The sequence below is a fragment of the Zalophus californianus genome, chromosome 2 (assembly GCF_009762305.2).
Source record: "Zalophus californianus isolate mZalCal1 chromosome 2, mZalCal1.pri.v2, whole genome shotgun sequence".
Classification (NCBI taxonomy): Eukaryota; Metazoa; Chordata; class Mammalia; order Carnivora; family Otariidae; genus Zalophus; species Zalophus californianus.
Window position 1 is genome coordinate 3,789,996 of NC_045596.1, and position 16,021 is coordinate 3,806,016.

The 16,021-nt window shown below is 59.7% G+C and overlaps 1 protein-coding gene across 1 annotated transcript in view; it reads right to left on the reverse strand.

The window, feature by feature from the left end:
• SORCS2 (sortilin related VPS10 domain containing receptor 2) overlaps nucleotides 1-16,021 on the reverse strand; it is a 462,241-nt gene that overhangs the window by 175,109 nt on the left and 271,111 nt on the right. Inside the window, exon 3 of the mRNA XM_027597353.2 lies at nucleotides 6,771-6,870. Coding sequence (XP_027453154.2) covers nucleotides 6,771-6,870 — 100 coding nt within the window. The remainder of the gene's footprint in view (nucleotides 1-6,770; nucleotides 6,871-16,021) is intronic.

The following is a 16,021-nucleotide window of genomic DNA, read 5'->3' on the forward strand; positions in this document are numbered from 1 at the left end:
CGAGGCCCCTTTCTCTCCCCTCTCCCACAACAACCTATGGACTTTAAGAGGGAGTCATTTTTCACACATTAGCTGAACTTTCAAGGGGTTCACTCTATTTCTGAGACAAAAGCCTCCGTACATCAACAAGCCCAATTGAGCCATTTTTCTTCTGGACAGAGGAGGATGCCTGGCTCTCAAGGGAAATGGAAAGCTTCAGTGATTGGAACAAAAGGCCCATTTAGCCCCATGCCCACCTCCCAGCTCCCGGCAGGGCTCCGCTCTCTGGCCTGTCTCCCCACCAGGCAGGGGCACCCAGCCCTCCCCTCGTAAGTCACAGACCTGGAAGGATCCAGCTCAGCCTAAGTGCTGAGCCGAGGGCGGGGGTGAGGCTTAGAAACAGCAGGGTGCTCCAGGGGCCCCCACTTTGCTCTAAGAGAGCTGGGGACACTGGGGATAAATACCCCACCCCATCTGCCTCCTGTGGGCCTTCACGATACCCCTAGGTCTGCCGCCCCCCCAGGGCCCCCCATCTCAGGCAACTGCACCCCATTGACCCACAGCTTATCCCAGAAGACTGGGGGCACCATCTAATCCCAAACTGTCTTCCGACCCTGCCCCATGCCAAGACATCCCCGCACACCCAGGTTCGGACTCAACATCTCTCACCTGCCCGGAGAGGTGGGCAGCAGAAGGGGGACCCTGGATCTCCCCACTCTGTGCCCGGGGCCCCTTCCTCCTGACCCATTCTTGGACACTGCTTGGGCCCGGGGAACAGGGAGGTGGCTGGCCAAAGTATGGAGACAAAACTAACTCCTTGCTACTTAGGACACTGGAAACATATGGACCGATCCCGGGCTTCCCGAGACCCTGGACGTGGGCGTCTGAGGACCCCGCGGGACACAGCCCGCGGCGACACTGATGCAGGGCTGCTGCTCTCCAGCCTGGGCCGGACAGGCCAGAGGTCACCAGGCGCTTGTGAGCCAGGCGCTTTGTGAGCGCAGAAGAGGGTTTGCAGGGGCCGTGTCCACAGGACCTGGGCTAACCTCACCTCCCTCCTGAGCGCCAACCACCACCGCCCCTGCCAGGGCCCCAGATGAGCTAACCAGGCAGGGGTGGGACAAGCGGTCTGCGGTGGTGGGCGGTGGGGGGGCGGAGCTTCTGCATCAGGAGGGGCTTCCACGCCAGGGAGGGGTGGGGCTCCACGCCAGGGAAGGGCGGGGCTTCCACACCAGTCGCACCTCAGACCTGGAGACCAGGTTTGTAGGCTAGCAGGCACACAACTGAGGGGAGGGCAGAGAGAGAGGGGGAGACAGAGAGACAGCAAGAGAGCTCCTAGAGCCAAATTTGAGATCGGAGCAAGAAAGGCTGACCTACACAAGTAGACCAGAAAAGACACCCAAATGCAAAGAGCAGAACACAATGTGACTTTTGTCCTAAACACACTGTGATTGCCCGAGGAAGCAGACAAGGTACAGGCTGTAACAATGAAGGAGCCTGGGCCTCATCTTGGCCACAGGACGCAGGTGACAAGGCCGGGGTCGGGGGGCGGGGGGGGCAGTGGAGGGGTGGCAAAGGCCAGAGGCAGCGCCACCATGTCTTCTTGGCGAGAGTTCTGAGTCCAGAGAGCTTGACTGAACGGCAGCACCAGGATCTGACTCGGCTCCAGGCCTGCGCCCTCTCCCTTAGGTTTCCCTCCCACGGGAGGGGACAGCCTTTTTGGCCCCCAGGACAGGCTGCTCAGAGGCCGCGCAGGGCAGTACAAAGTGGAAAAGGGTCACCTGGGCCTGGAGGCAAATCCTGACTCGGCAACCACTGCTGGGTGGTGTGGGAGGCCACCGCACCCATCTGGTCCTCGCTTCCCTTCACCCGGGAGATGCACAAAGCCTTACCTGGCAGGGCTGTGGCAAGGATCCAAGAGAACACACGTGAAGCTCCTTATACCAGAGCTGACCCATGAAGGGCCTTCGGAAACTCGGGCATTCTTTGTCATTATCGGTGCTGCCTCTGCTGAGTGGATTTCTGGCTCTCTGAGACACTTTGAGCTTGAAGGCAAGATTTTGTTTTGATTCATCTTTCCATCCTGAGTGCGTGGCACATGGCAATTCCTCAAAGCGTCTCAGGTGAGTGAGCAGAATGAGCATATGGACGTATTGATGGACATCTTGTCCCAACCCAGTGCTTCTCAAACTAGAAGCCATGTGCCCCCCAGGATGAGGTGGGGGCCGGGGGAGGGGGGGCACGGTGCTGGCTGGGCCAGGGGGTTCCAGCACTTAAAATGGGAGCATTCTCCTGGGTCATCAGGTTGACAAAGACTTTTTGTTGAAAATGTGCGTGTGTGTGTCATTTTAGTATTCACACCAACACTGATGCATCATGGAGTAAAATGAACATTCATATGAATTTTTAATATAAAGCAGGACGCTTGAAAGCCATCCCATGCCCCAGTCAGCGCCCGGCCTTCAAGCCTTGGCCCCGTGGGCCATGGTGTCTGTGGCCAAGTTAGAAATACGTGGTGTCTGTGGCCAAGTTAGAAATACGCAGCTATCCCAACCTAAGGTGGGGATTGCAGACAGCATGGAAGGCCCATGGGGGATGTTTGGGGACTGTCAGGGCCCCCAGGGCCTGAGGTCAGGCCATGACAAGAGTAGAAGGCCCTACCCTTGGGCAGCGAGGCCATGGAGCTCTGATTTTACTGCGGGAGAGACAAAAATAAAATTCACTTTGTAAGACAGGTTACAAAGTGGTCCCTTAAGAAACTATAAAGTGCTGCTTCATCTGTAATTGTTGCTAAATGGACTCCTAATAGTATTCACATCTTCCTGCAAAGTCTATCCATTACCCTGACAGAAGAGGGAGACACATACCCACAGGCGCCCCTGCAAATAAAGGCCTGATCTTCTCCCAGATCAGACTCACCCCAGGACAAATCCTCTCCACTGGAGGCTGACTTGAGCCCCGTTTCTTTTCCTCCCACCATGGGGATGGCTGAAGAATCAGGAAGCCATGAGTGAATGAATCATGCAGTGCAGTGAGGGAAGGAAAATTTTGCTTCACGGGAAGTTAGAAATCTCTTCCCCTGAAGGGCAGCACCCCAACCCCAACCCAGCCCACGACGTCCGTATTTCCCGAAACCTGGCTGAGCTCTCAGGGCTGTGCCCGGTTGAGGACCTGGAGGTGAATACAATCCGCTCTCCACCAAGTGATCCATCTGCCCAGGCTGCCCCTGCTTCCTATGATGCTCCTTCAGAAGTTCCGAGACCAGCCAGTGGCTCCCCGATTCTTCCCTCTACCTTCCCCAGCCACCGCGGCTTCCCTGTTCCCCACCTGGGACTTTTCTGCTCTCAGTGCATTCAAATCCACATCACATGGAGCCCCTCTCCTGCAGGGGCAGCTCTGGGGGCCCAGTGCCACCGCATTCCTGGCCCCCATCTAAATAGTTCCCATGCAATCCTCACTCAGCTGTTAGACCCTACGTGACTGCTTGGAAACGCAGGCAGGGACATAAGGCGGACATAAGTGCCCATGGTTGTCCTGCTGGTGAGCGGTGCAGCCCGCTGCCCAGAGCTCGGGCGTCTGCTGGCCGCCTCCCAGCCGCGCAGTCACCCAGAGCCTCCAGTGGGCCATGCCCTTCCAGACAGTGGGATCTGTCCCCAGCCCCACTAGGTACAAGTCCCGCCTCTACAGACAGAGAAACTGGCACTTCATTCTCTAGACTCTGAGGCTCAGGCCACCTTGTTCCCCAGACGAATGAGTAACTTCTTCTCTCGACACAGAGAGGTGTGGGGAGAAGGCAGTGCCCCGCCCCTTCCGGACACCTGTCACAGACACCTGACGGGGCCCTCATTCCCCGGGCCAGGTCTTGTTCCCTGACAGACACGGCTGATAGCTGCCACCCCGTGTGAGGATGAATCACCCCAGAACCAGTTCCTACCCTCACAGTCTCAGGGGGGTGGTAAGGAGAGGGCCTCCAGCATTTCTCTCTAAGGACAACGGTCCTAGGAACATCTGGTGGGGGAGGTCTGCTTGGGCCAGGCCCTGTTCTGAGCACTTGACAAGAAGCACCTCATTTCACCCCACCAACACAAGAGTGTAGACACTACTACTCTTACCCCCATTCCACGAGGAGAAACGGGGAGCCAGAGGTTCAGAATGGAGCTGGTAGGCTGTGGAGCTGGACCCAGATGCAGGCCCGACACTCCAGCACGAGAAGGAGAGACGTCAGCCCCCAGGCGGCCTCCCTGCCCAGCTCACACGTACCGGGACTTCCTTCTCGTTACCAGCACTCCCAGTCTGCTCTGCTTGGCACCCCCACGCTGCCCAGCTCCTGTGACCCAGAGGCAGGCAGCTGCCCTCCCTGCTGTCCCTGCCTGCCTCCAAGACAGGCAGCCATCCGTGGGCTAGTGCGTGCCTCAGTGGGCCTATTGGCACCTTCAACCGCACCAGAGGGAGGGTCAGCTTGGTCCTGAGGTGTGTGGGGTGAGGGGCTGCTGTGTGACAGATCAGAGACAGGACAGAGGCTGGAGCCATCTGTAAGCCTGAGCCCTGCCCGAATCCGTGACTTGGCTTCCCCGTCTGGGGTCCAGCAGGAAGCAAGGTCCATGCTCCAGAAGGAGGAGGGCCCGTGGGCTTCCCCTGGGGGCCACGGGGAGGGGGCCGGGGAGACTGATTCCATCCGGAGGGGATGTGGGTGGGCAGGGCAATGTGCTGGGAAGGGGGAGAAGGGGAGCTGGCCTCCCTGCAGTCTACCCCCCAAATGGACGCGGTGGGAGTTCCCGCGGCTGCCATAACAACCGAGTGGGTTAAAACAACAGAAATGTATTCCCTCACGGTCTGGAGGCCAGAAGGATAAAACCAAGGGGTCAGCAGGTTGCGTTCCTGTCTGGAGGCTCCGGGGGGAATGGCTTCCCGGTCTTTTCCAGCTTCTAGAGGTGTCCCTCCTCTGTCCCCAGCCTCTGCCCCCACACCTGACTCTGACCTCCTGCCTCCCTCTGGTGCGGGCCCTGTGATGACATGGGCTCACCTGGAGAATCCAGGACGACCTCTCAACATCCTTAACCGCAGCTGTCAAGTCTCTTTCGCCATGTAAGGTGACAATCCCAGGTTCCAGAACCGGGAAGAGGACACCTGTGGGGATGTACTGTGCAGCCCCCGCCCCCCACAGTGACAATTATGACCAGTCAGCTCCTCGATCACTGCCCCATTCACAGATGAGACACCTGGGCTCAGAGAGGTAAGGGGACCCCTCAGGGAGGTGTCCCCCCCTTACTGGGGGACACGGCACAGCTGGACTGAGTTCAAGGACACCCCAGCCCAGGCACTATCCCCCAGGCCCCCCGGAAACGCAGGGTGACCACAGCAACCCCAGGAAGGAGCCCCGGGCTCCTCGCACACAGGCCCCGAGCAGGGGGTTGGGGGTGCTCTTGCAGGTGCAGGGGAGCTCTGGGGGTCACCACTGCTGACTGCCATACTCATACATTCACTCATTCCATTCTTTCAGTGTTGGCTGAGCCCCGAGCACAGTCCCCCACCAGACCCAGCCTTCTACCCTGTCGATAGGTCAGCCCTCAAGTAACCTCTCACGGGCCAGGTGGTCCCGTCTGCGTTAGTGATGCTGCCGTCTCCCCGCCTGCATCCCCGTCCCTGCACCGTCTGCCAAGGAGGCTCGACCGGGCGCCCCACTCCCCCAGGGCTCCACGCATCTCCCGGTGGCCCACACAGATGTCACCTGGGGCCTGTCCCAACGGCCCCAGCCGACCTAGAAGCCCCTTCACTGCCCCCTCCCCCACCGCATGCATCATCTCACTAACCTTCCTATCCACCCCTTCTACAGGCCAGGAAACTGAGGCTCAGAGGAGCCACATCCCTGGCTGTTGTCACCACCGACCCACTCGGCCTCCATGTAAAGGCCGCACTGACTTCACAGCCTCCGAAACCCCGTTCCACGCCTTCCCTCATTGCTTCTGCTCTTCTCACTTCCAAAGGTGGGCACAGCCTGCGGGGCCGGCCCTGGCACCTTCCCGGGCACCTGAGGACCCTCCTGGCCCGTGACAGACAGAGAACGTCCCGGGCTGTGTCGCCCTTACCTTTGGTTTAAAGTCCCCAGAGCAACTGTCAGTGCCCGTGGGCCAGGCTCACGCCGAACGAGCGCCAGGCTGTGGGTTCTGATCCCCGATGTCACGCTTCTCTGTGCCAGACGGGGTCACCACCCCTTTCCCGCAAGGCACCTGATCCGCCCAAGTAAGTCCCTTCCCATGACACTGAGCGGCTCCTCCGGACGCAGCCAGGCACACAAGGCCTCTCTGCTCTTGTGCTGGGGTCCCCGGTGGCCGGGAAGCAAGCATGGGTTTGCAAATGGGTGTTCGCACAGAACCTGGCGGGTGGTGGCTGCCTGGGAAGAGCGACGGTCCCGATTCCACAGCCAGGCAAACGGTGCTCGGGACACGCCCAGACCAGGAACACAGAAAGTACAGCTCCAGATGAAAAATCGAATCCAGATCAAAACCAAATAAAAACACCTGCCCAAGAGTGCGGCTGCTCACGCTGCCTTCCAAGGACCCCGAACCCAACGGGGATTCTTCCTCGGCCCCCAGTGCCCACCGGGAGAAGGCAGAGGCACCCGCACAAGTACACACAGCCGTCCAGCGACGGCCCGGCTGGCCACTGAAACACGGTCGCCAGCACGGGCCTCGGAGGAACCGGAAAGGGTGTCGCGGGACACACCGTGGTCAGAGGCCCGCTGCCGGAGCCCAGCAGTGCCGAGTGGGCAGCCGCCCTGACGTGCCCCTTACCTTTCTCTTGTTCGTCGGGCAAATGTAGAAGTTGTCGATGACCGTGGTGACACCGGGCTGGAGCGTGAGCTTGGTGTAGGACGTCCCGAAGTCCGAGGACCTGGGGGGACATGACAGGTGTCAGCAAGGGGTCCCTCCAGGTGCAGATGGGTCCAGCCCACATGACAGCCAGCACGGGCCGCACACCGGCGTGGGCACGGCAGCCAAGACCACCTCCCCCGGGAGCAGCATGCCCCAGGCAACAGGGAGCCGGAGACGGGGCTCCCTGGGTCTCCAAGCGCTCGCTCGGGTCTGGCGCGGGGTGTGGAGTCAGTGAACGCCAGCCAGTCTCCCCACGTGTGCCTGTTTGCGAAGGGCCCCTCGAGTGCCGGGCACTTCTGTGTCCTTCCATCTTCTCGACTCCTCGAGAGCCCTTAAAGACGAGATCACTGCGTCTCCCTTGCCGAGGCCCCAGACACGAGGCGGATGGCTCAGAGCAGGTAGCTTCCGGCCTGGGATCGCTCAGCTAACCAGTGCCTGACTCGGGAGGTGCGAGCTGGCCCGAGCCACTCACGCCGGCACCCTGTTCGCTCTGGAGGACGGCCCTCACCGTGCTGAGGCCTCACGGCGGCCTGTCTGCTTCTCCGTTTCCCTCTCCGGACCCTGAGCAGCTCCGGGGAGCCGCACCCTCTCCCCCGTGGCCACACAGGGCTGGGGGACAGCAGGGGACGGCAGGCAGGACGGAGCTTCGGGTGCCGCCGGAAACCAGGCCCCCAGCCTCGTGTCTGCCGGGCCCTCCACCGCTGGCTCCACGCCGGGGGCTGGCCCCTCCTCGCCTGGGGGCCCACTCTCCTGGCCATAGCATGAGGGGTGCAGGACGGAATCTCTGGCTCTAAACCCCCTGCCCACCGTGGCGAGACGGGGAGGGGTCATCAGAGCGATTTCACATCTGTAGTTTGGAAGCAACCGATACAGCGGGACATGGAATTAATTCCACGTGGAAGCTTAAAACCTCCTTAAAACATTGAAATCAATGTTCCTTATTATCACCCCATTAACATGTGCTGTGATTACAGAGCAAGGCTGGCCGTGAGCCCCAGGGCGGCCAGGCCCGTCTGACCCTAAAGCGGAACATCCAGGATGTCGGGCTTCAGGGCCGTCCCTGAGCTTCCCCATCAGGAGAGGTCAGGAGAGTCAACCCACCAAGGGGACAGGGACCCAGTGGGAAGCCCTTGGGCCTGGGCCTCCCTGTGATCACCTTGTGTGTCCTCACAGCTGAGAGCCGCCTGCCAGAGCCGAGCCCCAGGGCTGCAGGCGGGAGTCGGAAGCCTGTCCCGGGGCCCCAGCAGCACCTTCCGCCTCCGGGGCCTGGACAAGGCAGGGTTTCTCGGGCTTGCCCCGTGTTGTCAGGGCCTGGGGGCCAACCTGGGCCCGCGCAGCATAAATGCCTGCCCCACCAGCACGTGTCCATTGCCTTCCCCAGTACATCTTTCGTGCTTTCTGCACACAGACTTCCTCCCCAAATCTTCAAGAGAAACCGGAGCTCCGGGAAGATGGGCTATGTTCGTTGTCTTGGCGCCCAGTGGCCACCTGTCCCTGGAAGCCAGGTCCCTTACCAGCCTCAGGGCCACAAGACCCTTCACAGACCAGGACGGAGAGCAATACCTGCCCCCTGACTCCCAGGGAGTTCTGGTGGGGGCCAGCCCCCTCCCCGAGGTGGGTCCTTGACTGCCCTTGGCCTCCCCAGAGAGACTCTGCTCCAGCGAACCAAGAAAGCGGACGCACTTAGTCTCCAAACCTCAGAGAACTGATTTGCTTTGGGAAGGAGGGAGCCAGAGGCCCATTAGCAGAGGAGTGATCCAGAGACCCAGGGAATTCGAGTCTCCACGGAAACCAATGCTGTGTTTCTGAGCTTGATACATGGAAGGGTCCGCTGAGCCTCTTGGCTCCTCTGCTGTCCACCACCAGCAAGCTGAGTGTAAGACCTGCCCATGGGTTCTGCCTCCCAGATACCTTGCCACCCACCCTTCCCTCCATCCCTGACACCCACCTGCCTCAGCCCAGGTGCTTCTCAAGGATCCAGCCTCCCCCACCCCCCCCACCACCCTTCCCCCTCCCAGTCACAGGAGCCTGCTCACACCTGCTCACTGCTGGGCACCTGCTAGTGTGGGCCTGCAGGTGGAGCGGGTCTAGGGGGGCGAGGGGGCGAGGGTGATGAACAAGAAAAGTATAACAGCATGAGGTGTGATCAGGGCTGGGCTGGAGGGGACAGTGAGACTGCTGTCTCAGAGAGGCAGGGAAGGCCGCTCGGACGCGGTGATGTTTGGGCAGAGACAGGAAGGAAAAGAGTATGTGCCTGGCTGGGGGGAAGTGATTTGTACCTGGCTAAGTAACGTCCCCCCCAAATTTGTGTCCGTCCAGAATCTGGGAATGTGACCTTATTTGCAAACAGGGGCTTTGCAGATGTAATTAAGTTAGGAGGACATACTGAAGTAGGGCGGGCCCTGATCCAATGACTGGTGTCATAAGAGGAGGGGAATTCGGACCCAGAGACACACAGACACACAAACACACATGGAGAGTGCAGAGAAGGGATGCCAAGGGCTGCCGGCCACAGCCAGAGGCTGGGAGACAGGCCCAGAACAGACTCTCCCCAAGAGCCTCTGGAAGCAACCAACCCTGCCAACACCTTCACCCTGACTTCCAGCCTCCAGACTGTGAACAATAAATTTCTGTTGTTTCAAGCTAGCCAGTGTGTGGTCCTCTGTTACGGTGGCCCTAGGAAACTAACACAGCCTTCCAGGTAGAGGGAACAGCAGGTGCAAAGGCCCTGAGGACAGGCTAGCTCTCCTTCCTGCTCTTGGGACAGGGAAGGAGGGATCTGTTTGAACCAGTCCACCACTGCTTCCAGCTACTGAGGCACCAGGAACTCCTCATGCTGCAGGACAATGCAAATCTGGTTCCCCAGTTAGTCATGAGCCCCAAACTCCAGGCCTCTTGCTGGAGGCTGAGGCCCTCAGTTCACTCACTCACTCACTCACTCACTCACTCACTCACTCCTCTGTCCAAGATTTGTTTAGCTCCTTAAAGCTTCCAGCTCCACACTCCAAGTGGGAATTCAAATGTCATCCCTGGGTCAAGTTCGTTCATGGCACGTGTGTTTACAGAATACCTACTGTGTACCGGTCACTTCCTCCTGCCGTAAGCAGGACAGACAACGTCCTGCCCTATGGGGACGACAGGCTGGCTGGTGAGACAGAGAGAACAGACCCGCATTTCCAGGTAAGCGGTGATGCTCATGGACGTGTCCAGAGAATCTTGGGAGACTCTCAGGGGACGTGAAACCGACCTGGCCAGGGGCCACCCTCGACTGCCCTGCCCCCAGCTGCCCCCAACACCCATCTAACCACCCACCCCACCCTGCCAACTCTTCCTGCAGAATCATTCACATTTGGTGCCAACACGCCCCCTTCGCCATCCCTCTCCATCTCGCAGCCATCCACGAGGGGCCTCTGTGGGCTCCGGAGTGGAGGGGGAGGGAGGGGGAGGCTGGTAGAGGCTGGGCGGGCTTCATCAAGGACCAGTGAGCAGTTTCCTGCAGCTGGTGTAACACATAACCCCAAACTTAGTGGCGTAGAACAGGACAGATCTACTACCTTACAGTTTGGGAGGTCAAAAGTCCAGAACAGCTCCTTTCCTCACCTTCCCGGCTTCTAGAGGCGCCCACTCTCCTTGGCTGGGGGCCCCTCCTCCACCTTCAGAGGGCATCCCCCCCCACCTCCCATCCATTGTCACATCCCCTTCCTCTGGAGTCTGCCCCTCCCCTCGCTGTGCCCCCAGGAAGAGTTTGGGGCATGAGTGGAATTCAGGTGCACCAGCTTCGGGGCGAAGTGTCTTCAGAAAGTGGAAGGGAACGAGCAGGGAACCAGAACACAGGAGAGACTGAGATGCTGCGTGCGACCCTAGTAACGGGGTCCCGTCCCCACCCGTGTCCCTCCGATTGCTCCCCCAACGCTGGCTGAGCGTCTGCTGGCTCCCAGCCGCCTGCCAGGTGCCAGGACCCAGCCAGACGGGCTCCCAACACTCGGCGGGTAAGAATGCCGACCGCCAAAGCCAGCAGTAAACGGCCTGACCGGCTCGCCTCGTGACGGGCTGGCCTGGCCCCCGCCAGATCCCCACCTCTCTGACTGCCTGTCTCTCGGTGGACCCCCAGTGTAGGCGGGGGACGAGAATGGAATTTATCACCGTGAATAAGTCCGGGAAAGAGAGGCTGACTGGCCTCAGTGACCAGCTGGTCAGTGGGGGCAGGTCCGAACCCAGACCTTCCGACCAACCCGGAACCTAACACTGCCTCCTCCTGAAGTCTATACAGATCACTCAGTGAGGACGGCGGTCACCAGGATCATGCAGGAATCCACAGGCTGGGTGGGCACACAGGGAGCACTCAACAAATGCTTACTGGATTTCTATGGAGGTGTGCTGGTGTCAGACCTGCAGGCTCTGTGACCTCAGGTAAGCAGGTTTCCCTCTCTGGGCAATGAGTTTCCCATCAAAAATGTGGGGATGGGATGTGCTCATGTCTGAGCCCTGGCAGCGGCGGCCCCCGTGGCCCTACCCCCACACGCCCCTCCTGAGCTGCCCCAGTGACCCCTGAGCCCCTCCCTGCTGTGCCCTCCCCCGGGGTGACCTTCCCCACAGCGCTCTGCACCCCCCACCACCTCCAAGTTCTCCTTAAGTGCCTCTGGGAGTGCAGGGAGTGATTATGCCAATCTGCATTTATTCAAATTAAAAATAAAAAACCCGACTCTAAAACTGGGCACACAGAAACAGGAAAGGCAAGCTCAGTTGGAAAGTCACTCTTTGCAAATCGGCTGCTTAATTGCTGAGTGTTTGTACATATTCACTTTTTAAAAAATGATTTAATTGAGCCATTTTCATGCTCTATAATTATTTCATTGGCAGGGCCATATGTTCTGCTCCTGCCCCTCCCCGTCGTGCAGATGAGCCCCTATCTCCCACCCATCTCCTCCACCGGGCTAGCTCGGAAAACCACCGCAGGTGTGAACAGGGGGCACCCACCTGCGTGGCTGGCGCTCCCACAGGTGCACAGCCCCGGGGGAGGCCCAGACTCCGTGAGATGCACTTTCTTTATCTGTAAAAGGGGCTGATGACACCAGTGTCACACACCTGCGTGAGATTAGAGAGCATGAGGAAAGAGCACGGGGCAGGCTCCAGGTCATGGCAGGTGCGGTCCCCGCCTCTCTGCACGCCCCCAGGGGAAGCTGTCACAGCAACTCCACGTGGGCCCCTCTCTGGCGGAAGGTGCAGGTGTGTCTGGACACACCTGTGTGTCCAGTGAGTATGAGGCTGGTCAGCTGGTTTGGGCAAGCACACCCCAAGGGCCCCTGTTAGTCACTGTCTTGAGAACGTAGAGATCCTGCCCTCCCCGCAGAGTCCCACCAATCAGGATGTGTCATGAAATGTGTTGTTCAGTGTTCAAGGCCGGGGGCTCTGGGGGTGCCAACCCAGAGCATCGCCCTTATAGTGGAGAGTGTGCAGGTGGCAGGCCCCGATCTCCGTGCAAGGAGGGAGAGGCTGCTGATGCTTGCTAGGCTGAGCAGCTCTGATATGAAAACTTGCTGCACGTTGATCCCAGCAGCGGATGCCCAGTCCAGTCGGCCGCTCCTGGACTCCCTATAGGTCTGTCCCCCCCCCAGTAAACCTATATCTCGATCGCTGTCTCTGGGTGTTTCCTTTGGCCTCACCAGACCACCGCCCCACCTGGGCTGAGAGTCTGCTGGGGCGCGGCTACCCAGAGGCTGAGGATGCTTACAGTTCGCAGAGCATCCTGAGAGACCCCTGTAGCCGGTCCAGAGGGTCCGAATTACCATCTGCCCTTGGCCCATGGGGAAACTGAGGCCCGGCTAGGAAAGGGACTTGTCCAGAGTTGTACGGGGATCCAGGCACCCACCGTGTGGGCTCTCCCACCAGACAAGGTGACACATGAGAGGCACGCTTGTGCAGCTGATGCAGGTCTGAGCTTTGGTGGGATTCCAGCCGCACACAGCGGCTGTGATGTGCGGTATGGTGAGAGGGAACAGACGCTGAGCCGCCTTCACAGCGGGGCCGTTCTGGTTCTCAGGCGCTGACCCCTCAGGGGACCCAGAGACAAAAGGCTTTGATCCGCTGCCCGGGTCTGTTAATACATGGACTCAGGATGAGCAGAAGAGAATTGGGGCAGCGTGGGGCACTTCTTGGGCTGGTCAAGTCATTCAAGAAAATTCCAGAATGTGGCTCGAGATTCTGAGTGTGAAGTGGGGAGTCAGGGACTAGCTAGGTGGGTGAACTGAGGGGGAAAAAAGCAGCCCCGTCCTCAGGGGGCGCAAAGCCTTGTGGGGCAGGGAGTCACCCCAGTCTGCTGCAGCCTCTGGGCGGGATCTGGAGAGTGGGCCCCTCCGACGTGAAAGGCCCCGGGTGAGGGGGCGGTTAGTGAAACCACAGGCTCACCCTGCGCTGGACGCCATGCTCAGGACGGACACATGGACCCGCTGACACAGGAAGGCCACGTTCAAACAGGAGCGTGCCTTCCCATTTTACAGATGAGGAGACCGAGGCTCAGGAGGAGGAAGTGACTTCTTCATACTTAATCACAGCAACTACAGAAAACGCAGGCTGTCCCCTGAGCGGAGCAGTGATGTCCCCCGAGGGGTTCACGTGGCACCAGGTGGCTGGACTTTCCTACTCCGTCTTCTGGAGGAGCCTGGTGGGTGGCGCTCGCTAACGGTCAGTGGTTGGACTCAGACCGCAGTCTGTCCCAGTCAGGGGGCCGAGCCACTGTGATCTCTGGTTCTCATGCCTCTTTCAACACAAGCCTGCTTTACACCCGCCCGGCTGTGCTCCCAGCAGGCCAGGAGGGCTGGTGTCCCACGGCCACACGGTGCCAGAGCCCACCTCTCCCAGTCTGTCCCACAAGGCCCGTCTCCCAGCCAGCCCTTCCACGTGGGCTCCCAGCCGCCCCGCCCCGGCGATGCCGGTCCACCCGCTAGTGGAACTCTCTAGAACAGAGCTGGGCCAGGCAGCTCTCCCAACACCTTAGGGATGGGACTTGGTGCATGGCCTGGGAGCAGATTACCCTGCAAGGCAGCTCACATGACCCCTCGGCTCAGGCTGGCTTCTGGCCACCTGCGTTCATTACTCAATAATGAGGATCACATCCTTTCCAATGAAGCCCTGTGTTATCCTTAAAAATTCCTGACATAAGTGAATGCACTCAGGGGCACCCGGGTGGCTCAGTCAGTTAAGTGTCTGCCTTCGGCTCAGGTCATGATCCCAGGGTCCTGGGTTCGAGCCCCGCATCAGGCTCCCTGCTCAGCGGGGAGTCTGCTTCTCCCTCTCCCTCTCCCTCTGCCCCTCCCCTCTGCTCATGCTCTCTCTTGCTCGCTCTCAAATAAATAAATAAAATCTTTACCAAAAAAATAAGTGAATGCCCTCAGTTGGAGAGGTCTTTTCAACAAACGTTTCCTGAGCATCAGTTACACACAGGCTCTGTGCTAGGCGTGGCATGAGCCCTAGATGGGCAGGGGGCTTCGGCAGCGGGTAGTGCCAGCTACTGGCTAGCCTCTAGCAGCCAGTCTATACTAGCTGCTCAGATCTTGGAATGATCCCACACCAGGTAGTCACCAGGCAGTGTCCCCGACCCCAGGAGTGCCCCCTGCTGCCCGGGCCCCTCCTCCCGCATGCTAACCCTCCCAAGAGCTCCTCACAGACCAGCAGCAAAGGGATTAACCCCCCCCCCCCAGGGCTGGGGGCCTCCAGGACCCTGTTCTGGGCTGTGCCCATGTCCACTCTGAGGGACCAATGCCCTTGCCACATCTTTGTGGAAAAGCACATGGTGCTGCCTTTGGGGGCCCAAAATCCAGTGTGGAGGGCTGAAGCATGAGTCAAAAGACCACAGAAATGCAGCCCAAACATGAGCTTCTGGAGCCTAGAGTAGCTTCTATGAGTTCTCAGAGCCTGGGGTGCTGGCCGCTCCGGTGGAGCCAGAGAAGGTGCTAGAAGCCTGCACAGAGCTCTGAGAAGGTCGGTCTATGTGCTCTCACGGAAGCCTGAAAAAGGGGGCCTGGGGGGCCTCGCAGAGAATCTGGGGGAGATGGAAGGAGGAGGAGGGAGAGGGCCCCAGACAAAGGGGATCAGGCATTTCAGGAAGAGCCCCCGGGCTGTCGGCCCTGAGCGCTGGTCAGGGGAGCTGGGTGCCCCACACAGCGGCAGGGAGGGAATCAAGGCCCAAGTTCCAGGCAGAAGCGAGAGTGGCCGAGGCCCACAGCCTTAGACAGCGGGGTCCAGAGGAGACACAAGTAACACGCTACAGTGTTCATCCCGGCGGGGCTGTGCATGCCCCCGGGTGAAGACACTCTGTGGTTCTCCCCCCGCCCCATCTAATCTCCTTCCGGCCAGTGACTCCTGGTACAAACAAAGAAACAGAGTCAAACGGGTGGTCATTTGTTGGGACTCATCAAGGACGAAGCTGGGCTTAGGTGACCCCAGATCTCAATTATGCATGCACCTTCGACCGGCTTCTGGCTCTCTGGAAAGGAAGGGGACACAGGACACCATGGCTCGGGGCTGGTTTTATTTCTGGAGGTTGGAACATGGCACAAGGTAGGACCTTTGCAATAGCTCTCTTTCCAACTGAGGAGCGGGGAGTCTTTAGAGCTGGTTTCTAACCCTTGGGGCTGAATGAGGCCTGTGTCCCTAGAAAGGCCCCACGGTCACCTGGCAAGGTGGCCTGCTGCTCACCTTGGCACATGAGACCCTGTCAACCTCCCGCAGATGTTCCTGCTTTTACAGCCGTTCTGCAAGCCCTCAGCTGGGCACGCTTCCAGGGGCCGAGGCAGGTGACCAAGCCACCCCCAGCCCAGGCCACAGGCCGGGAGCAGTGGCAGGTGCAGGGAGGGGAGGTGTGGCTCGCCCCAGGGGCTGCAGGTGACAGGCCACCGCTGGTTGGGATTTCCTGGGAAGCAAGCCAGGGACCAGAGAGGACATCGCTGTGTCCTCTGGGTTAACTGAGGAAGTCGTATCTGATGGGACGCTGGAAGGGCTGGGTTTATGCCCAGGCAGAGGCGACTCTCTGATGATCCCGACGTGGTGGGAGTGTGGAGGGGCTTGGGGAGGCAGGGTGGGGCACTCCGGGTTTTGTCGGGAATGACAAAGGAGCACCTCCTAGGAACGGGGTGGGGCAGCCACTGGCCAGGACCAGGCCCTGCCCACAGCCA